Source organism: Rhea americana, unplaced genomic scaffold (assembly GCF_003343005.1).
Source record: "Rhea americana isolate MKP2758 unplaced genomic scaffold, rheAme1 scaffold_47, whole genome shotgun sequence".
NCBI classification, from domain to species: domain Eukaryota; kingdom Metazoa; phylum Chordata; class Aves; order Rheiformes; family Rheidae; genus Rhea; species Rhea americana.
The window spans coordinates 3,912,731-3,936,866 of NW_028186612.1; the positions used below are offsets into that span (position 1 = coordinate 3,912,731).

Here is a 24,136-nt window from a genome sequence, read left to right on the forward strand (position 1 = left end):
GAGGCATATATTTTTGTGAAATCTGGCTTTCTAGTGCTATTTTACTATAAATTTTAATATAAATAGTATCACTGTACTATTTACAACATTTGGTCTCAGCCGCTCCTTCTTGATAAATCCATAAATGAAGTTAAATATTTGTCTCACTTGTCAAAGTTCCCAAACTACAATTCCGTACTGTGACCACCTCTGCATTTTCCTATTCTTTCCTTCCTTTTCAGGTCCATTTCCCTTACTACCTCACAACTTTTATCAATCTGCTGCATTATGTACATAGCACCGGTAAATTTTCACAATTTGTTTTATAAAAGAAGTTACTGTATCGAGTCTTCATATGTCTAAATGCAGTACGTACATTATTTTGAGAGGCGCACCTTAATCTTTGAAAGATGCTGCTTCTTTTATCAAGACTATTTCAAGTTTTATTTTCAAATTCCAAAGAGCACTAGATATGCAGTAACATGTACCTGACCTGTAATTCTGCCAAAATCGTTATACAAGTACCTCTCAACAGGCCATGTTTCCACTTTTGATCAAATGAGGATCTGACTACACACTTTTCTGCCCAAGTTGCAAAGCTGCACAGCACCTTTCAAGAAGCCTGTTACTGAGATCAATGTTTTCACTCCATGACTAACCACACTGAAATAAAAGTTTTTTTTTTCTTTTTTTTTCTTTCTTTTTTTTTTTTTTTTTGAGAGAGAGAGAGAAATCCAAATTGATTCTGAACTAAATGCCCAGCAGAGAGGGAAAAGGGAACCAGAAATGCTTGGAGCAATGTTCCAGTGTTCCTTAATTCACTTTTGAAGACAATCTGCAGCATAAGCAGCAAGAGGAGGCCTAGGGAAGATGTGGGCCCGCTACTGACTGAGGTGGGGGCCCTGGTGACAAGGGATACAGAGAAGGCAGAATTACTGAATGCCACCTTTGCTTCAGTCTTCACTGCTAAGGGCAGCCCCCAGGAATCCCAGAGCTTGGACGTGAGCGAGAAAATCCAGAAAAGGAAAGACTTTCCTTTGGCTGAGGAGGAAAGGATTAGAGACCTTCTGGGCAGGTTAGACAGCCACAAATCCATGGGCCCAGATGGGATGCACCCACAGGTCCTGAGGGAGTTGGCAGATGTTGTTGCCAGGCCACTCCCCCTCATCTTTGAAAGGTCCTGGAGGACTGGAGAGGTGCCTGAGCACTAGAAGAAAGCCAGTGTCACTCCACTCTTCAAGAAGGGCAAGGAGGAGGAGCCAGGCAAATACAGGCCAGTCAGTCTCATCTCTACCCCTGGAAAGGGGATGGAACAGCTCATTCTGGAGGTCATCTCCAGACATATGGAAGAGAAGAATGTGATCAGGAGTAGCCAGCATGGATTCACCAAGGGGAAATCCTGCTTAACCAACCTGATAGCCTTCTCTGATGGAATGACTGGCTGGGTAGATGACGAGAAGAGCAGTGGACGTTGTGTACCTTGACTTCAGCAAGGCTTTTGACGCTGTCTCCCACAACATCCTCACAGGTAAGCTCAGGAAGTGGGGGTTAGATGAGTGGACAGTGAGGTGGACTGAGAACTGGCTGAAAGGCAGAGCTCAGAGGGTCATCATCAGTGGCATGGAGTCTAGTTGGAGGCCTGTGGCTAGTGGCGTCCCCCAGGGCTCGGGACTGGGTCCCATCCTGTTCAACTTCTTCATCAGTGACCTGGATGAGGGGACAGAGTGCATCCTCAGCAAGTTTGCTGATGATACCAAGCTGGGAGGAGTGGCTCACACACCTGAGGGCTGTGCTGCCATTCAGAGAGACCTGGACAGGCTGGAGAAGTGGGCAGAGAGGAACCTCCTGAGGTTCAACAAGGGCAAGTGCAGAGTCCTGCATCTAGGGAGAAATAACCCTAGACACCAGTACAAGCTGCAGGCCAACCTGCTGGGGAACAGCTCTGTGGAGAAGGACCTGGGAGTGCTGGTGGATGACAAGTTGACCATGAGCCAGCAATGTGCCCTTGTGGCCAAGAAGGCCAACGGTGTCCTGGGGTGCATTGGGAAGAGTGTTGCCAGCAGGTTGAGGGAGGTGATCCTGCCCCTCTACTCAGCCCAGGGGAGGCCTCATCGAGTACTGTGTCCAGTTCTGGGCTCCCCAGTCCAAGAGAGACATGGAGCTACTGGACAGAGTCCAGCACAGGGCTACAAAGATGATCAGAGGGCTGGAGCACCTGCCCTATGCGGAACGGCTGTGAGAGCTGGGCCTCTTCAGCCTGGGGAAGAGAAGACTGAGAGGGGAGCTTATCAATGTGGAGAAGTACCTGAAGGGAGGGTGTCAAGGGGACAGGAACAACCTCTCTTCAGTTGCCCCGTGTGACAGGCCAAGAGGCAATGGGCAGGAATTGAAGCACGGGAAGTTCTGTCTGACCGTGAGGGGGAATTTCTTCCTTGTGAGAGTGACGGAGCACTGGACCAGGTTGCCCAGAGAGGTTGTGGAGTCTCCTTCTGTGGAGATCTTCAATGCCTGCCTGGATGCAACCCTATCTAATATGCTCTAGGTGTCCCTGCTGAGCAGGGAGGTTGGACTAGATGATCTGCAGAGGTCTCTTCAACGTTACTGATTCTATGCTATAAGTTAAAAGTACAGACTAACAAAATAATTACTATAATGGAATAGTTCAGCAGTAAGTGAAATGCCTACGTATTTGAGGTTTTCCTTATATATTACATATATTAACTTACCACCATTTTAATCAGTGTTACAGATCCTTAAACAAACAGATAAAAATTATACTATGATTTTTTTAAAAAAAAAATACACAGTGCTTCAGATCAGCATTCTTACAACAATCTCTTGTTACAAGAAATGCTTCCACCACCGTGCTAAATCAGACTACAGTCTGATACATGAATGCTTAAATCTGTTTAGCGATTCTGCATATATACATACATATATATATGTACATGCATTGCAAAGAGATCGATAGTCACATTTGCAATGATGAATGAAATGACTACAGGCACATTTATAATGTTGACATGCTCAATGGTGACATGCTGCAGCATTAAGTTTGACATGTACAACCACCTCTCCATCCTGAGACTTCTTAGGACATATTCCAGTAAAAGCAACAGTGACAATTAACGTTTGGTGCCTTCCTCTCCACGGGTAGCTCGGGGAGTCAAAAAGATAGTGGGAACAAAGGATGAAACACAAATAAACACAAATAAACATTTATGCAAGAGGATAGTTAAGAGGCCAGAACTGACGTACTCTGGGAAGTAACTTTAAGGTCCCATTCTCAAGGAAGAGATGCAATCTTGTTTTACAGAAAGTACTGGGACATGAAGAATACACTTTTTATGCACAACATCATCAGAAACAAATGTTAATCATATTTCAAACTTTTTTAAAAAAAAGAAAAAAAAAGGAACTGAGGGGCCAATCAACAGTCATGGCAGAGCAGGGTGTTTTCCTCTGAGGATCGCAGCAGCTCCTCTCAGTATTCAGCATTACTTCAGAGCACAGGGTTTCCAAATGCTTTCACACTAAACGCTCCTATGCAGAGCCCTGCTAGAAGATAGACCAGTATCTTACAATTTCCTCATAGGCTGCTAGTCATGAAAGTCACCGAGAAGAATTACAGTGTTGATGAAAGAACGTATAGAAGAGAAGCAACCACGATCTATCCTACATGGAATCACATTTTAAAGGCACAACCATACAAAGCATAAAGAAGAAACACTACCCTAATTCCACCTAATATTGTCCCTGTTGTAACTTATGCCCAGAAATAAGACTAAATACCCACCAGGAAGCAATCAGATATGATGGGCCTGCAGCAGCTTGTAACATTGTATTTGAGAGATCTCTTTCCATTTAAGTCAAGCACTTAACTCCGTGGATAAAACACACATCGATGCGTTCAACACGGCTATCATTGACAGTAGGTTTTCAGAAAAGAGCCTCACAGCAAACACTGGCAATGGTTTAAGTAGCAGAGCTAACGTACAAAATGATTTTCTGTAACACTTCAAAAACATGCTGTCAAAGATTAACTACTTGCCTCTAAAAGCAAAGACACTCTTTTAAAGGTTAACCTACCAAAATTCTGTTTCAGAAAGGCCACCTGTATCACTGGCAACTAGTGCAACATATTATTAAAATATACCAAATATTGCTTGGAAACCAGTAAAGTCCTGCCCCTAAATCATGCAAAAACTGGCTGTATGGATTACTGCTCTTGCTAAAATTCAGTGTTTTACAACTTTCGGACAAGATAGCAAGATGAGAAAGATCTCCATGAACATGAATATTACCTGTATACACTTCAGTTTGGGCCCTGCTATCTATAGTAGAGTACTAATTAATCAGCTAATCCACTTTCAGATTTTTCTTTTCTTACTTCTGTTGAATAAAACAATCAAAAGTTGTTGCAAAAAATACGCCCTGCATTTCCCTGCTATTTCACCGCAAGAGAACAGATTAGCTTATTACAGTGCTAATGATACATTAAAGCAGAACATTAGAATGAAACATAAAAATTGTCCCACAACAATATCAGAAAATGTGTTACTGATTTTAATACAGATGAGTGCCTGAATAATGTGGAGAGCCTAACCACAAATTAAAATAAACTATAAGACAGACTTTAAACAAGTTGCTATCATGATTAAAAAAAAAAGTAGTGTTGATTTCTTAAGGATTTGCTGATATGACAGTAATAAAACTAAGGACAGGTTAAACCTTAAAAACCTGCAACAGGTAAAGCTGAAGTTAAAGGAAAGATAAATGCACTGTCAGAATTTTACTGGGAGATACACTGGGAGAATTCTATATATTTTTTTCTTTGAAAATGGGATTCAGAGGTTGCTTTTAATGAGACAGACTTTTGTACAGGAAAACCTACCCAATATTTTTTGAAGGTTCTATCCTGAAAATTAAGGTTCATGGTATTCTGATGAAATACTAATATAATAATCAAAAAATATGAGATATACATTCTTCCTGAGACTGTAAGAACCATAAAGCTATGAAGCATTAAGTTGTTTTACCTCCACAGGTTCTATGCTAAAATAAGAAATTGTGGCAAAAACTAGTACCTAAAATACATTTTTTCTACATGCCCTGTGAATGCTATACTCAAACAGAAGAGAAAATCATTGTATCTGCTACAGTCTAACAAAAAAAAAAAAAAAAAAAAAAAAGCACCAGAAAATCCCTACTTAGTCTTAACAGTTGTTTTCTGTAATCTCTAAAGGACATTTTGCAAATAAGGCATAAGTTCCCTACTACTGCAATCTTTAACCCATGTGCTTTGTACACCTTTGTGCAGTTATTATGTTAATAATTCATTTTAATAAGTGAGGGTTTAGGTAAAGAAGGGAAGCACAGCATAGCTAAGACAGCACTTATGCCAACTGCAAATAATTTCTGGAGTAAAGAAGAAAGTGTTGAAGGATACTGACTTCCAACTGACATTTGTATCTCTCGTGACCTGTAAGATTGCTAGCAATATAAAATAAAGTCAATTAAGACTGAGAGTAAGCAGAATGAAAGGAAGGTTCAGTGCCCCAAGCTCCTGAAGTTTTCAGATGTTGCCACCAATCTCTCAACTCTTCTCCTTCTGTATGTGAAGCCACACAAATCTATCACCTTATATAACAATTCAATTACCTACTAAATCATTATGCATTTGAAAAAAAAATTAAGCACATAAGAAAAGAACAAAATGTTAAGATAGTAATTTATTTAAAAGTGATGCAATATTTAAGCTTACTGTTCAGGAACAGAGCTGTTAATGGATCATGATGCTTTCTCTGGAAGGAGATCCTAACTACCCGGTACCATTAAAGTCTTCAGCATAACTTTATCCGTAGATAAATATCCCATTCTGACCCTATTCACACTATACTGTATAACAGCTATTACCATAATTACTACCCACTACAATTCTGTACGATCAGCTGTGTGTTTTACAGAAAATATATACCAAACTGCCATGTAAAACTGCTGTAGAATATTAAAATCTGCCAAGTTTTACTCCAAAGTAAGTTGAAAATTCAAGTCAAATGATCTTATGTAAAAGCTTAAATCTGGACAACAATAAGGTGATTTTGAGTAAAAATTTCTATTATATAAAACCAACAAACTACTCAAAAGTGAGATTGCTACGTAGTTAGGACCGAGTTTGTCAAATGGGAATAAAGAAATATTTAACAAATGGAACAATAATGAATGCAGTCTTTCTCTTTCATCTTTAAAGCAGTGAAGTGATAGCACCACTACCTTCACATACATACATTCGTAAGAAGTAGTTTTTCTACAACCACAGTTGGGCATCTCAAGCTATTCTGCAGGATGGCCTCAAAGAGAGTGAATAAAAAAAGTTGTGAAGCCYCCCCCCCCCCCTTACCCCGGTTTTTCCTTAAAAAAAAAAAAAGAAAAGAAAAAGAAAAAAAGAAAAAAGGACATACTGTTGCTTCATTTGAAATAGAAATCAATAAAACATTCCTGTCAATTGCATCTTTTAAGTCTGCCCGTTCCTAGTTTTTCCCTTCAAACTGCTCAGGCTTTTGCTATAATGAGCAGACAGAAGCGCAATTCCTGCAGAAGTTTGCTTCCTATTGATTAGCCTGAAGCCTGAAAAAATGGGAAAGGACTTCCATGCTGCAGCTGCCATACTAATCCACAACTAGGTAGTCCACACATAACATGCTTAGGATATAAAACTGCAATTATACCAGGAGTTACACATTTGCAGAACTCTGTGCTACTGTAAAAAGGTGTAGTTCCTATTCATTCTCTGACCACGTATTCCCATATTTTTAATTGAGTTAGTACTCTCACAAGAGAAAAGGTGAGTGTGGGAGGAAGGGGTTTAACTATGTCACACACACACGCGCACACACACAAAAAGGAAATCTTAGATGAATATACCCTAAAAATTCTATTTTATACAACGAAATACCTTTAGCTACAGTATCATTGGATTTTTCAGGAAAAATATAATCAAGGCAAGTGGGGATACAGAATGAAGTACCCTGTTTTTAAACTGAAAGTTAGTTCAAGCATAATGGAAGAAAAATCTCTTTGCAGAGATTATATCCAAGTGAACAGAGAACTGTCTGAGGAAGAGGAAAACACTGGACCAATAAAAGAGGAATTTATTATTCCTTAGTATGCTTGAAATGTTACACCTATACACATAAAGCTACCCAATGGGAGGTTGCAGAGAAGACAGAGACTCTTGCAGGTGCTCAGCACTAGGACACGAGCAATGGACACGAGTTGCAACAGGAGAAATCCCTGCTAAATATTAGGAAAGTTTCACACAGACTATCGTCTAACATGGGAAGGGGGGCCAAGAGAAACTGCAAAATCTCTCATCTGACCTTGGAGATAGTAAAAGCTTGACTGAACGAGGCCCTGAGCCAGCCAACTAAGAGAGCCCTGCTCTGAGCAGGCTCCAGAGGTTCCTTCCAGCTTGAATTACTGCAGGATATTGTGACTTTAAACAACACCTGATACATCAACAAATCCAGTTACCTAAAGGTGAAGACCAGGTGTCTACATGCATACAATAGTCTGTGCTCCTGCATACGTATGTAAAAAGCTAATATTTTTTTTTTAAAAAATCCACAACAACACTTACAACAGCTGATACACCGAATACAATGGGTTAAGCAAGTTTCACTTTAAAAAGCATACAATCTTTTCCTAACATTAATCTACCAATCTTGTATGAACAATTAGCCTTTCCTTTCAAATTCTTTTATGTAGCAAAAAATTAAAGCTTTGTATTTTTATCTTGGAAAATGATGCTGCCAAATCAGAAAACCTAACAAGTGCTTGTATGACATCTGAAAACGTTGGGGTTTTTTAAAAATATAAACTGTTTTTTACATTGGACAGAATTTCTTTAAAAGCTTTCTTCCATCCTTCCCCTGTTTTATGTTAGCTACCTTAACTCCTTTTTTTTTTTAATTTAGCTTTGCATTTACTCCCAGAAATATCAGCCTATATTCTTTTCCCAAATCCTTAATATCTAGCTATCCCCATTCCCTTAAATTACTTCATTGGGCATTAATAGCAGAGACAGTGCAATACCATAGTCTGCCAGCAGCAATAAAATACTACCTTGTTACTCATTTATCACAAGAAAAAAAAGGGGAAGAGCGTTAGCACCTCACAAATTGCTAAATGCCTTGTAAATATTTACTGAATTGCCAGCTTCTGTCATTAATCTTAGCATGTCTAACCCCAGCAGGGAGCTAAATTGTATCCTTAATTCCATAGCATCAAAGTCAGGCCACTAAACATATAGCTGAACTTAGACATTGATTTAATCTTACTACCACTTGCTCTATGTACAGAATACAGAATATCAAAAGCCTAAGCTGTTTGTAAATTCAGGAATAACACACAGCAGGTATGTGCAGTAAAATGATTCCTCCTGAATCTTAAGCTCACAGAAGCACAAAGTCTTGTACAAGTGCCAATGAGGCATACCTGCAGGATGAGACAATATTCCAAAATACTAGAGCTTCAATTTCATAGAAGGAGGAAGACATGTACTAGGAAGATAAAATAAGATTCCAGAAGAAGGCCTGTCAACCTCTGATCTTACCAAAGTGGTTTCCAAAATGACAAAGTCAGCATAACTGAAGTTGCGGGTGCTTTACATTCTTATGTCCTGCTCTATCGTGGTATTTCCTGCTAAACCTTATGGTGACCTTTAAAGAAAAGATAATTCATACATTTATTATCCAGAACATTTTCAATTAACAGAGTGTCTTTAATAAGCTATGATATTGACTCTTTAAGAGTCACTACTGAAAAAGTAACACAGTGGTAGCCTCAAGTTATCTCCCATATTTCTACTTCAAGAGCAGCTCTGGTGTAGAGAAGTACTTAAAGAACATCTACTCTAGGCATGATGCATAGTTCTGCAAAAGCTTCTCTATCACTACCATCTTTTCACCCCACTGATGATAGCAAATTGCAGCTGAGACCCAAAACGTTGAAAGTACAAGTCAAATAAAAATTATATGTATATATAAAATATTACATATAACCCCAAATCTTAGTTCTAAGGAGCTATAAAGATTTATTTTTTCTATAGGCACAGTAACTTTATGCTTCCATAATATAAATGTTAATGTGGAAATATCTTAGTTCTTTTAATTTTTATCTATCATTCCAGTGAAACACTAAAAATATCCTTTCCACTATTAGCTATTACAGACATTTATGTATTCCACTTACTTAGGTAAGCAATGTAGTAACATGCCACATACAGAGGCACTGGCCCAATCATCATTCACAATGATAAATCTGGTATTTCACAAAGATGCACCTGTGACCCAGTCCTGAAGAATCTGCAAGCTAAATTATTTATAGGACAGGCTGCTATAATCAGAGTAAATAAATGCTGAAGAAGGAAGTAAAGTAAAATGGTCAAGTAGCTGCTCAAACTCTGTGGAACTTCAAAGGTTTCACTTGGAAATACCGGCATAGATTTTGTGGCGAGTTTTTTTTTTTTTCCTGGCAGTACCCTGGACTATCAAGTGTATATCCAATCAAAATCCCACTCAAATTATTCCTGTAAGCATGTTCCCTCAGTCTTCTGCAACCAAATCACATTTCCTTCAATACAGTGCGCTTTAGCAACCTAAATGAGGCTCTTCTCCTTTCCATAAAGGAGCATCAATTTCCCTTCAACACTGCTGATTTCAGAAAAGCAGGAAACAAGTTGGTTAAAACAGCTTTTCACAAATACCATGCCAAAATAGAAATCCTTGATGTAAAGGACTGTGATCTTGCAAGCACAGTAATTCAATTTGGAAACAGACAATTAAGATTGGTTTTTAAGCTTTCGTTGAAATGCTGAAGGGTGAGCATACAAAAACATTGGTGCTACTCACTCCGGAAGCCAGCTGACAAAATATTTCAGAGAAGGAATTAGAAAAGGTGATATTTTATCTAATTCCCTTGCAGTTTTTTTGCAATGGCATTTTTGTCAACAATCTGCAGTACCTGTGAAAACCATGAGAAAGGCTGCTGGTGTCACACAGCCTTTCCATCGCGCTCTATATATTGTTCTGCCCTCTAAAGAGGCAAGGAGTTTCTCTGCAGTGGTGAAGCGTTAAGCCCTTGCTGATGCTGGGATCAGGTTTGCTTCAACGAAGTAAGGTGATATATCAAAGTGTGACGCTAAACTCCTACAAGCGGCGTTTTAAACACACTGCCTAAAGTTTATCCCTAAGCAAACTTCACAATTCTTTTCTACAGTAGGGGAAATTAAGTAAATCCCTTCCATTTTTACTAAAGTATCGATTAAATTCGGTGAAGGCGTTCGGCTCTGCAAGCTCTAGCATAGATGGACTTCCAGCATTTTTAAGTACTACGTTACCTAATCCTGTTCAGAACAGAGTTTCAAAATCTTAGAGCCCATTTTAACTACCACCTCCAGTGCTGCTAAACTTAGAGAAGGAGAACGGCACCAATAACTGTTGAAAATTGTTGCCAAGTTTGCCTCTTCTTCCCTCCTCCTCCGAAGAGGCAACGAAAGATAAACTCCAGAGCTCTGTAATTCTGTATCCACTTGCTGCCTTTCAATGCAGCCAAAAATCAGTGCTGTATGTATCATACACAGAGCCGAGGATAAAACCGTCAAGTTAGGATTCTGAATCCTATTTCGACCACCTCTACACACAGCCAAACACAGATGTCAGTGACATACTCCACACACCCCCCTCATTGCTCATGCAGTCTCCAGGGCACAACTTATCCCATTCTAAAGTAGACATCTGCAACAGGTGAAATCAATCACATCCTACAAATGCCTATTTCTTTGCACCAGCTTATCCACATGCAGACAAGACAAAAATCACATGCTCATCACATCCGAGCATCAAAGATTATTTCAGGAAAAATATTTCAAGATCTTGAATTCTCTAGTGTCATCTAATGATCTTCTGGTCATCTCCCACAATTCTTTCTTACTCTCTCCAAACTGGCATTTTCCAGCTTCTAAAATTCATCAACCAAGTCAGGAAAACACACTAACCTCTGTTCCTGACCACCTGTACAGCACAGCAAATGCACATATACTGCATGTAAACCTAACTTTTCCATTGCCCAAGGAATTCCAGCATTGCTAGCAACAGCTTGACTGAACAAACTTCTACCAGATATTTAGGTGTAATGCTAATAAGGACTCCACCAAGCAAGGCAAATGACAGTACTTTAAATACTGTCAATGTCCTAAAACCTTGTTCCTGCAAGAATATTGCAAATTAACAGCATGAAAGATGAGCAAGACATCAGCTCCTTCAGTCACGCATCCTCCATTGGCAGTGGAACATCTGGCCTGGCTTTCCTTGAAAAAGCATCAGTACTAAAACACTTAAATCAGTACCGGTAGCCTTCATGAATAAACTGAATAAAAAACATACTGCGTAGGTTTGTGTTGGCTCTCTTGAGGTCCACATACACTAGAAAATGTGTTCGTAGCATATCCATATGCTTAACTGTGCGACTGAGCTGGTTGGGGAATAAAAGTATTTGGCAACAGGCGATCCCAGAGAGCTGTGCATGGGGCTGGAGGCGAGCGAGACAGCCAGCGGGCGAAGGAGACAGCAAAGGGCACCACACGCCCAGGCTCCGAGAAGGTTCCTGGAATATCCTCCTGGCTGCCCTCCGTTCAGCACAGAAAAAATTACATGCGGTCCTCACGGCAATCCAGAAAAGCGGTATATTTGGCCAGTTAGACCAAAAAGCAGGTCATGGTTTACAAACACACTGATATTCTTTCCTGTAACTGTTCCAAGGACTGCATTTAACCTCTGAGAAGTGATATGAAGAGAAGTGATGCTTTCTAGAGGGAAGGGTGCCAGTGTTAAAGTAAAATTTTATGCTACAAATTGCCAAAGCAGTACCTTCAGCTGCATACGAGTTCTCATCCTGCTGATACAGTCGATATGTATTTTGACATATTTTAATTTTTCTAAAGAACTCCAAAAGGGCTCCTCTGGTAACTACCAGTTGTTCCCTTTCACTAGAATGCATTAGTAACATGCTCATATTCGATATTCTTGCTCAATTCATTTTTAGTACTGTTTAACATGCAAGTCAATAGATTTACACAGAAGTTAAACTGTGCAGACTTTGCTAAGATAACGCAGAAACTTATACATGTTTTGCCACTTAGTAAACTAGAGCTCATTTATTTTTTTTAAAAAAGTAAGGTTTCTGAACACTTCTTGCAAAGAGTAATTTTATCAGTTACAAAGTGTTAAATGTTTATTATGTTGCAGGAGGAGGCAATCAAATCTGAAGAAATGTTGGGTTGTCTTCTATGATGATATAGAAGACAAAAACAAAACTGCTTTCGAAGATGAAGACATCTGCTTTCTAGACTTGATATTCCTTTCTATAGCTACAACATTTTATCATCTATTTAACTGAAAACATAAGATACAGATTCCCAGAGAATCACAATTACTGTACACATATGGTCTTAATTAAAGTAAGAAAGTCTGTTTACTCCTGTAAAATAGTCCGTAACAGTAGGCTAGCTGTCACCTAAATCAGCTATTAAGAAGGTGAAAACTGTGAATTATCCAATCAAAATGATGAATCATTCAAAACTGTGAATTTATTATCAAAATCAAACCTCTTTACTGACCTTATTAGCAGCATATAAGATAGCGACCTTTATTACGTGAAGGCTATCATACAACAGCTACCCACAGTGGGACTTAGAACACATCTTCACAATGAGAAATCGTATTTTTTTTTATGGGGGGGGGGGGGGGGGGTTTTCTTTTTTTTTTTTTCTGTTTCTCTTCCCAACAGCATTTAACATTTTTAGGAAAAAAGGGACATTTTTAGGAAACAAAACCAGTTTTTTTGTATATAAAACAAGTTCCCATTTCCACTCCAACTGATCATTTTAAATGTCTGTTAGAGAAACTTTTTATTTCAACCTTATAGTATTAGGAAAGAAAGAAAAAAAAAGAGCCTTCTGGTTAAGCGGTAGATACGTTATTGTTTGCTGGACAATTAATGCATTTTCACCAATGGGCTTATAAAAATCATTCAGAGACATGAATTCCAACACTCCTCCACCCTCCAAATAACCAGAGTCTAAACTAAATAGATAATAACTTATGCTGAATTTCAGACTGCCTCAGCACATTCTGCCATGAGTCAGACCAGTTGTATTTTACATTTCATATACATTCAAGGCCATTTTCAAAACAAAACCAATATTACTTCTATGTTTAATACAAACTTTATTCAAGTAAGTGTGTATCTTGTAACCTAACATCCCACATTCTCAAGGTGCTGGAGCATGTTTTATACAGACCAAGTGCAAGGTTAACCTGTGCTAAAGTTGTATTATGTCCTTCTGGACACTGTTTTTATGTTGATTTCCCAGTTTTTCCTCCCATAGCTTCTTTTCCATAGTTTCTAATCCTGATGATATTACTTAACAAAGAAAAAGAAGCAGCTGAAGGAATTATGTTTTATGTCCTAAAGCTCCCCAAAATGTTTTTAGATATACAGTTTAGGAGGACTGCAAGTATTACCTGACCAAAGTCTGTTGAAAATTTTACTTTTGGGTAGTGGGGTGGGAATCAGAACTATCTTGCACAAGAATTCAAAGCCACTGTGGAAACTGTATTTGAACAGAACCACAATAATGTAATGTCAATGTTAAGTTTTGCACTTCAGGGCTTATTCTAGCCCAATACACATTGCAAAATGAAGTGGCACAGTTTCATTCTTTCTATTCAGGACATTTCCTGAAAGGACGCTTTGAACAGAAATTATAAAGCGAAGCCTCCTTTTGATCTCATCTTTTCTTGAAATGTTATATTATCATTATTATATCACTTTGTATCTAACAGAAACTGTCCTTTATTTATGAATCTAGGAGTGTTTGGTCCTTGGGAATCTCTGAAGTTCTATTTCTTGCATCTGGGGCAGCTTTTTTCTGAAATAGCTTTTCTCCTCCTTTTCATAATACTACAGTTTTATATGAAATACAAACAGTATTTAATTATTACAGCTAAACTAAATAGCTTTTTGATTTAAAGGTATGAAAAATAATCCATCTTTACCAAAACGACTGAGGTAGTGACATTTTTAAAATGCCACTGTGCTCTCTGAGTACACTTGCCTTGATCAGACTGATGTTAAAAGGGTAATTTATAATGAAATGCAGCAGTAGTAGTACAACATCTAAATACAGAAATGAGACCTGAATGGATTCCAGTTTTAAAACTGTTAAGTTTAATTTCCCTGATTTGTTCAAATTTTTATTCTTGTTTCTTGTCATGGCATGTTTACAAAAGAAAAAGTGGCAGCAATTGTAGAGTAACATCTTGGGCATCAACATCTGTTTCCTTGCCCCATAAGCCTGTCACAGTACTAAAAGTGAATGCTAATTGTATTAAAACTAATTAACATTGGACAGGCAGTGCAATTAAGTTGTTAGCATCCTTTTCAATACAGAGAGCAAGAACTTGAAGTGTTTCACATTTCTTGTGGGGCAGAAAAAGCAATCTGAATTTCAGGGAACAGCCTTCATGGAAATGTCATTTTTTCAACATAATTTGGAGCCAAAAACATTTAAATACTAAATTCACTCTTAAAATCAGGAAGGACGTTGTTGCTCTCTTTAGGTTTCACTTTCGTTTTTCATCGAATTTATCCATACTTGCTTCCTAGGCATTTTTAATCTCAAAATAAGAGGGAATCTTCCAGAAAGAAAAGGGGTTCTGAAATGTGAGAAAAAGGAATCCCACAACTATGTACTCATGATAAACACGTCACACCCCCCTAGACAGATGCACAGATGCTTTTTATTTATTTATTTATTTTTACAGTTATGCTGTAAAACCTCTCCTTCTGGGGCTTTTCAATCTATTGTCCACATGCAATTAGCAAATTAATTGCACTAGAGATTGTATTTGGTACTTCTTTCCTCTTTTTAATTCCCCAACCAACATAACCTCCTTCCCACTCCCAAATTTTAAGTCACTTTCAACTAACTGATTCTCAGCAAAAGCAGTTTCATATCCTAACAGTCATAAGAATTGGCATCCAGCCAACAACGGACTCAGCAGAAGGAATCGTCTTCTATCACGTATGTTTATATGTGCTTACACCCATCACAGGATAACTGCTGGTCCGAGTTTGCAATAAACTGAATTCCAGATACTTGTCATACTCGGGTGGTAACTACATAAAATGGGGTTTTCCCCCCTTTCCCTCCTGAGAGGCAGCACTCAACTCATACACTGAAACACAGTGAGTATCTTCATAATTTTGTTTTTGTTAGCATAAATGCAAATTGAAGTCAGTTAATCCTGCTTAGGAATTCCCAGGTAAACTATTTTGACAACAGTATCTTCTCGAGGATTATACAGGTTAGCTGAGCGGTGCTTAAGCAAACACTTCCTTTTAGCCAAATCAGACATTTTGCTTGCAATTCTGAAGGCCATATTATATTATGGGAAAAGCCCTGGCACATTTATTCTATTCTAATTGTTACCTTTCAGGTATCTCCTCCTTTTCAATACAGCAAAATACCCACTCAAGGTTTCTGACAATTGCCACAAAGGAAACACAAGGCAAAAATTTCTCAGCTTTAAGAACCAGAGCATTCCTGTTATACTGCAATAGTGAACTTGCATCAGAAACAAGACCTCGATAATTATTTTTTTTTAATCTCCCTAGTATAGTCATGATGAATCTCTGCCCTTACCAGATAGCTCCTATGCCATTTTGGCCAACTGGCTAGGGACCATCTGTCCACGCAGTACGATTCAGGGTTCCTCATCCCCATACCATTACACTCCCCAAGCACCTCTCATACTTTCTCACACCAAAATCATTCCCAGGACACAGTCACTAGTACTCAACACCTCTGAGCATCATCAGAGGACACAAAAGTCTCTGTTAAGTATTTGCTTAAACTTTTTTTCCTGAAGAACATTACTTAACAATTTGATTAATGGCATGTAAATGTATGCATCTTTTATCATTTTCATTTTGCTGTTCTTAACTAGAAGTCTCATAAGCCTCTCTAAAATTTGTAATTCTTTTGTGACAGCTTTTGGAGATTCTTTGTAATCTTAAAACACCCTTTCTTCTCCAGGTGGTAAATACTAGAGCTTTCAAAGTGTTTGGCTGGAGCAAATATAAATGATTAAATATCTTCTAGGACTACGTCAGAATTCACCACTCCTTTGAAGAGTATTTTCATCTGAACCATCACTGGAAAAAATTGCAGAATGTAGCAACTTTACGATTCAAGCAAATTTTAAACTGCAAAAGGACTTCAAAACCTGTATCCACCATTTTAACTCTACCAGAGCATTCTGACAGCTAAAAAGATCCCAAATAACCATACGTATGTGCGTGCATGTGTATCCAAAGCAAAAATGCAAGTATTTTGACATACACATTCAAGCCAAAAGTTTGTGGACAGAAATAAAGCAGCACTGCATGCAAATTCTTAAATGCATTTTTGGAATAATTACATACAAAATTCATACATATGCAAGAGTTCTTCAAATATTCCTTCAGAGAAACATGTCTAGATTCACGCTCACGATAATAGCATCTGTTGTGGTAGTAGCACTCTTTTCTAATAGCTATCAAGATTTAAACTGAAGTCTAGCTGCCTCAAAACATTCTGCAAGGCTAGGAGCTCGTTCCCAAAGGCTGGGCACAGTTCCCTTTTCTCACTCACTCCCAGAGGCCAGGGGAGGAGCATAACCCAAGAGGGAGATGACGGATTTGCAAAACTCCATCTTGAAATAAACAGGGAAGTTTAAAATTTTATTGCTGATTACAGTAGACAAGGAAACAACAAGAATCCCTTTTCTGCTAATTCTGCTGGGAATCCTGAATTACAACTCAGGAAACAAGAGACCTCGGCGAGTGGGGGAAAGCACAGGGGGGAATAAAAATCAATACACCACTTTCTACCAAGAAAATAAAGAAAAATAAAGAGGCCTGTGACAGTAGCAAGGAAAAAAAAAAAAAAAAAAAAAAAACAGGCAGAACTGACTGGCCAATACGAGAGAGGACGCTATTTTAACAAAACCACCAATATACATGCTGGAACTTCAGGCTGAGATTCATCAAGCACTTCTTTCTTACAGAACACTGTAGTGAATTTTTACAAACATTTTAAAAGGTAACATACATAGGTTCTCATAGATCAGACAACCTCCATTTGCAGTTCCTCTTCTGAACAAAATACAGCCCATATTATCTTATTTGCCCTTGCCCCTCCAGGTTTTAATTACACTAATCAATGTTCAGAAGAGAAGTAACATTTTTTTTTCCTGCAAAAAGAGGAATAGGAAAAACCTCTTCATTTAAAATAAACAGGTTCTTTAGAATCCAAGTCTACCATATACTTCTTCAGATTTAACTCGCAACAAAATTTCTGAATAAAAGAATTTAGTTTTCAGCACAGCCAACTGCTTACAATAATGGGGTTTCCTCTTTTATAAAGCATATTTTATTACCTTGTACAAAAAGAATAAACTGTGGCACTTGAATAAATGTGATAGTTGTGATAAAATGCCTTATAAAGCCTACAAGCTTTCTGCAGGCCCAAAACCAAACAGAACACTTTCTGCCCATTTGTCTAAAGTTATTTTTACCACTAATACACCACAAAGTAATAATTGGTACTGAAAGGCATGGGCTGTATGTGACTCTGGTTTACAGATTCTTTTGGTCTTGCATCAAACATTTTAGAAATATAAAAAGGCCAAATTATATCACAGTAGATCACTTAGAATTTTACTCTGATCTGCTTAGATGCTATTTATGCTTTCCTCATGTCACACCTGCGTCAACTTTATGCCTTAACATCCCTCAAGTATAAAAAGAAAAAAAAACCCTCCCAATCTCCAACAAAAGTAGAATTTACAAAAGATTAGTATTTCTAACAGGAAACTCTTTAAAAACATCTCTGATTACACTGCAGTGCAAATGATACCTTTCCTCTGTGCCTGTCCCCAGTCCCTTACAAAAAGCTTTGGAAGTTCAGCAGGACTTTAAAAATCATGGTCAGCCAGGTCTCCTCCAGTGAGCGGACTCTAACAGTAATCAGTCCTCACCAACAATTTAGACTTAGTCTTTAAACATCTAAACAGGCTCATTTTGTAGTTCTATCAGCATTTCTCCATGTATCTGCTTAACCACAATCCTACCTTCTCTCTCAGCAATACACAACCTCAGGGTAGGGAGGAGGAGGGCAAGGATCTTGCCACATCTTCCACTATTGATCCACATAATGGGTGAAGGTTTAAGAAATAGAGAGTTATACCCCAGAAACTGCAATACATCTTTCTCCTACCTTTGCTTTTCCTATATACATTTTAAAAAATGTTTAATTCTATGGACAGAAGTACTTCAAATATAATTCAAAGTATTCTATGCAAATTACCTCAAACAAATTCTTCATCAGGTAGGGCTAAGTAATGGACAAATGCAGTCCCAGAGTTAACACTCGCAATCCAGGATTGCCTGAACCTGAACTTCAGTGGCAATTGTAATCCTGCTATATAGAGAAAGCACCAACCATGGTGGTCATGTCCAACTACTCTGATAAGCAAGTAAATCTTTAATTTCTGGTTACAGAGTGAATATCTAAGGCCTGAAATATATAAGAACTGTGGGCTTGTATTAATTGGCAACCATTTTCATATTTGAAAAACAATATAGGAATTTTACTGTCTTATAGAAGTGTTCCATGATGGAAAAATAAGCTTCTCATAGTTAAAACTAGCTACTATAAAGTGTAATGCACACAATTTCTTTCAACAACATGGACCAAAACAATTAAGAATCATTTCTACTAAATTTCACTTTCTCAGCATTTTAGTTTCTTCTTTTAGAAAAGAAAAAAAAAAAGTACACAAATTAGCTAGGAACTTATTTGCAATGTTGAGATTAAATTCTGAAGGAAGAAGCATAGCATCAATGACGCTAGGCTGTACTGGTTATCTCAGAAAAGGGTGTTGCCATTTGCACTGCCGAATACTCAATTGACATTATATGGGTCAACCTTTTTTTTTTTAAAGGTATATTAGACTCCTGAACACTTAAGTTAAATCACTGCATTAAAACAAATACGAAGTCAAGATGACTTGTGCAGTTAGGAAGAAGTGATAATGCTGCAGCTTATAGATACTGACTGAACATTAGATATTCATGCAAATTATCATTCACTTTACTGCCAGTACACTTCAGCTTGTTCGCTGCTACCTTAAATCAAATCTTAGGTTACTATACTATAGGTTACTACAGTCACCCTGGAACATGAAACCAGAGTAACCATACAGCAGGTTTTATGCAACAACTATGTCATTAGTTAATGATTTAAAACTTTACCCTCTGTGAGGAATCCACATTCCAATGTAGTGCTGGAGTGGTTTCCACATTCATTTCTTAATGTTACTTTTAAAGTACAAATATTGTAGCTAACATTATAAAAATGTGCTGAGACAATGTCTCAAGAACATTAATGCATCTTCAAATGTTCAAGTCATGAATTAACGGCAGAGAAAAGTCTATTCCAAATATTTTTGTGTATTTTCAAAATGTATTTTATTGAAGATACCATAAAGGCACTTATTTTGGTTGCATTCTGGAGATAGGCTTTTAACTTAAGATCCTAAGTACTTCTAATTTCAAATTATTGTAATTACTCTTCTTATTTTTGTGTTCTTCAATTTTGCTTCTAAGAGATGAAGGCAGAAAAGCTTGTTTCTTTGTGAAAATATCCTTGAGGAATTACACTACTAGAAGTACTGATAATAGCTTGGGTTCAATTTTTAACCTTTTTTTTCAAATCCTTTACTGCCCAAGAAAATACATTTTTATAGAGACAATAAACATGCACTTATTCCAAATAAATGAAGATAGGTGCTCAGCTGGCAGTCAAATTTTACAGACAGTTAGAAAGAATGCATCTGAAGAGAGAAAACTAGGCACCACAATTTGTTAACTCTAAAAGGACCGGAATATTATTACACTACAACTTAGTTATGAACCTGCAAACAGCCAAGAATTTGTATCAATTATGAGGATCAAAATAAAGTACACAGGTTTTAAAAAATCAAAAAACACACAACCACATGCAACCTTCTTTGGACTGATTACCTATTACACATCAGTTACTACACTGCGTACATTATACACGGGGCAAAAACTTGTCATTGTCACTCTGTTTCCAAGATTAACTGGTACCTCTCGGTCACTGTTCAACTGATTAATAAGAAGAATTAATTATAAAACAAACAGTTGATTTTATCTCTAAAATTATTGTGTTGAGATTCAGATTTTTTAATTGCTCACTTTTATCAGTGGTACAAGAAATTTTTTTTCATGTACTTGCATTTCCAGTTACAAATCTTGATAATGCTGCAGGGAATAGGAATTTCCAAGATTGCCAAATGACCATAACGTAAAATATTTCTGTGAAGAACTGCTATTTTCCTCACTTAAAAGCAGGGAATTAAAATCTTTATCAACTTAGTGCCTAAAATATTTTTATTAGCTATATATAGTTTCCAACTAGTACAGTATCAGCAAGTTTCTATTTCCCAGCACCAACTTAACAACACAGGCAGGGACTAAAATCATCAAGGAGCATAAGCACCACACATCCACACATTTCAGAGAAAACACAGCAATAATAATAAAATGCAATTGCAACAACTTTCCATGCTCAACCTTCATATTGACAGACAACTAAATACAGTGCTCCACCATGTGGTAACATATTAGCAAATGGTTCATACAGCAAGATCTTTTTTCCTTCCACCTTATAAATTTTTAACTATCTGTTAAAAATAAATTCATTAACAATTCCACCTTAGTATTACTACTTAGCCCCTAATAAGTTGTCATAGCTTCATTTATCTCAATAGCTCTTTTTAAATATAGCTGGATTAGCAAGAAAATATTTGGACAGTATTTTTATTTGTAAAGCATAGTATTTATCTGAAAACATAACTCCCCATGACTATGAAAAGAATAGGCCTTATTTCCTGCCAGGCATGTATCTTTGCATAGTAACTGGGTAAAAGCATAAATCATATATTAAGCTCCTTCTCAGCATAAATACCTCCAAAAACCAGGGGAAATGCTCAACCATGGTTGATTAAAAGCTTCAAAAAAAAAATCTTGAAAAAAAAAAGTTACAGACATGTACTATTTTGCAGTTGCTCAGTTGCTGTAAAGCTGCTTTTATATAACTTAAAAAGAAAAAAGTCCCACTTAAACAAGAATCACCAGCAGCAGCTCTCCAAAAAATCTTAAAAAACACATACCCTGAGTCCTGACACCACTACACGGTATTTAGTATTTTGGAACATGCTTTTGCAGCCAAATCCTAAATTCAGAGAGGAAAACAGGTTTTCATTAATTGGACAGCCTTTGCTTAACAGCACAGTGCTGCTCTAATTTACTATGTTACAAAATTATTTGAGAACATAAGCACAAATAACACTTGTATTAGTCAAATCATGAGTTAATTTGTCCTAGTATTTGTTAGCCATTTTGTATCAATACATTCAGTTTAAGCAAAATTAGTGGCAAATACTCACTTTAAATACCAGTCTTCCATGAAGAACCTTAAAATCCCTGCCATCACTGTATTCACCATCTCAGCTTTGAGCTTGTTTATACATGGCAACCAAAAGCTTTGCTAGAATTCTTAGGAAATCTAAGAGAAGTGGGTGACATGATATGCAGTCACAAAAGTAAGATACATACAAAATGCATTTCCTACAAGCTCAGTATCTTGAGCAGAGAGAAAACCTGTAGCAGAAGAGGTACAAACAGCAAGCGTTCTCATTCCAGAGCCCAGGAAGTAAGAGATTTACAATTCCCCTTCTGTGAAAGTTGCTCTGAAATGATTTGAGTCTCAACATAGAACATGTATTATCATGTTACGAAATAAGAAAGTCAATCTAAAATATGTACTTTAATTAAAAAACCTTGCACAAAAAGATTAATCTAAAGATTAATATTATGATATTAAGATCATAATAGGTTTTCCTCGTTTTTTTTAAACCCTGACTCCGCTTCTTCCACCCTTCCCCAGCCCACCCTTGCTTATACACAGCTTAAAAGGCTCTCAGTATGCAATTAAGACCACTGTGATTTTCTCCCTAACACAAACCAACAGCAAGAATACAATACATATTATGCAAGTTACTGCATAGTTACGCAAGTAATATGCCTTTTTTTTCTACCCAGTGTAGCTCACTGTATTGAGGATTTGGAGATGCATGTTTGATGTGGAGGCTTTTATTTTGAACTGTGAGATTTTCCTCCATTTGTGACAATTAGCTTTTTTACACTAAGATTTCAACCAGCTGCTAGCAGTATTAATGAAGCACTCCACAGCACAGGCCTTTAAGACCGTAGCAACATCTGAGCACGGTACTGCATGAATCTACTCCAAAACAGGTCTTGGAAGACATCATGTGCACAGCATCAGCACCTTATTTACTGTAGCCTACCTCATGTTTGATGTTGCCAAAACAGAAAAAATCATCAGAAACCTCTTGAGATGAATGAGGCCTCACAGTGGATGTATCACTCCATAAATGATAGGTGATATAATAGATTTGTGTGAGCACTCCTATTCCAAGTGAAAAAAAAAAAATCTTTTGTTGAAATACTTCACCAGCACAATTTTTTTAAATCCACCTCCATAGTCCTTCTGCAGTTAGCATTCATGAGATAAGACGACAGTCATTTTATGTGCAGACTTTCATCTGAAAGTAACAGCTATAATCAAACCAGGAGCAACTTCTCTAACTGTTCAGCCTCTCCTCACTATTTACAAGACAGGCTACACAGAAATGGAAGTTGTCCTCCGCACATTAAAAGCACTCGGTTTAGGAGGAGCGATACCAGGCTACCGTTTCTAGACAATCATTTTGGAGGTCTATCGTCATATCTATTAGACAACATGACCACACACCCTGTTTACACAGGTGAGCAGTTTTTGCTTTTTTTTTTCCCTTAAAACCAGCACTGCCCGTTACAAAGCAGACAACTCAACACACAAGTAACTTCAAAAAAAAAAAAAAAAAAAAAAAACTGTCACCAATCACAAACTATCCCCCAAAACTTGAAGCCTGTCACTTACATGGTATCCTTTAGTCATCCAGCACTGCCCATCGCTATCCATAGGGACACAACCACTTACAGTCCCAGACCCCTCTGACCTTCCAAAAGGAAATGAGGTTAAGAGCAATTCTCAGTGGCTACACTCCAGAAGCAGCAGCAGCTCCTTCGGCCAGCCTTAACTCAGCTGATTTTGCAGCAAGCAAAACACAACCAAAAACGCGACGTTACACGCATGCAACAACTATTTATCTGCAGGGGAGTTTCCACTTCCTACTTTTAAGAGTAGCCCACGTTTCTTTCAGAGGCTCAGTCCTTCAACAGAAACTAAAAGCTCCATAGTCTGATTCTGAAATACGAAGCAGGGAAAAACAGAGACGTGGAAGAAAGAGCGAGAGGGAAAAAAAAATCAGGAATATGTTATTCCAAAAGGTAAGAAAATCCTTCAAAACTGAGATTTCAAAACCTTCTAACAAATCCAACGTGGGCATCTTTCCTCTGGAGCACTCTGCTAGCTGCAAAGTGACAGCCTTACACAAGTTACATCAGCGGTCCTCAGACACATGATATTTAAGTTAGTGTCAGTTAAACTTAGTATTTTAACACTGTAACAAGTTCCTAGCTCTAGCCAGCAAGCAGTTTCCCCAAATCTTCATGCAAATAGCTTAATCCCACGAAAAACAAGCGCTGCCCTATTCGCAGTCGAGCGAAAGGATTATAGGGCAGCCGAAGAATTCAAGTTGTTACGTACGTATTTTTAAGCACTGATTTCTAGAGAATTACCGAAGAAGGCGGCTCACCTTTATCCTGAGTGCAGGACAGGATCTCCTCCTCTTTGGGGTTAGTCACCTGGGTGATAATGGACGGGTTGTCCATGGAAACCGAGTGAGATTTCACCTGGCTATTTCCCTCCCAGAGGCAGGCTCGTGTGCGCGGATTTGTTTGTTTGTTTGTTTAAAAAAAATCAACACGCAGATTGGCAGTT

General features: G+C 37.8%; 1 protein-coding gene across 3 annotated transcripts in view; it reads right to left on the reverse strand.

Annotated features, from left to right (window-relative positions):
- Nucleotides 1–24,130, reverse strand: part of CTDSPL (CTD small phosphatase like) — an 82,417-nt gene extending 58,287 nt beyond the window's left edge. For all 3 annotated transcript variants that reach the window (XM_085316488.1, XM_085316487.1, XM_085316486.1), the window contains exon 1: nt 23,952–24,130. In XM_085316488.1, coding sequence (XP_085172614.1) covers nt 23,952–24,027 — 76 coding nt within the window. In that variant the 5' untranslated portion in view covers nt 24,028–24,130. The remainder of the gene's footprint in view (nt 1–23,951) is intronic.
- Between the last annotated feature and the right edge of the window lie 6 nt (nt 24,131–24,136).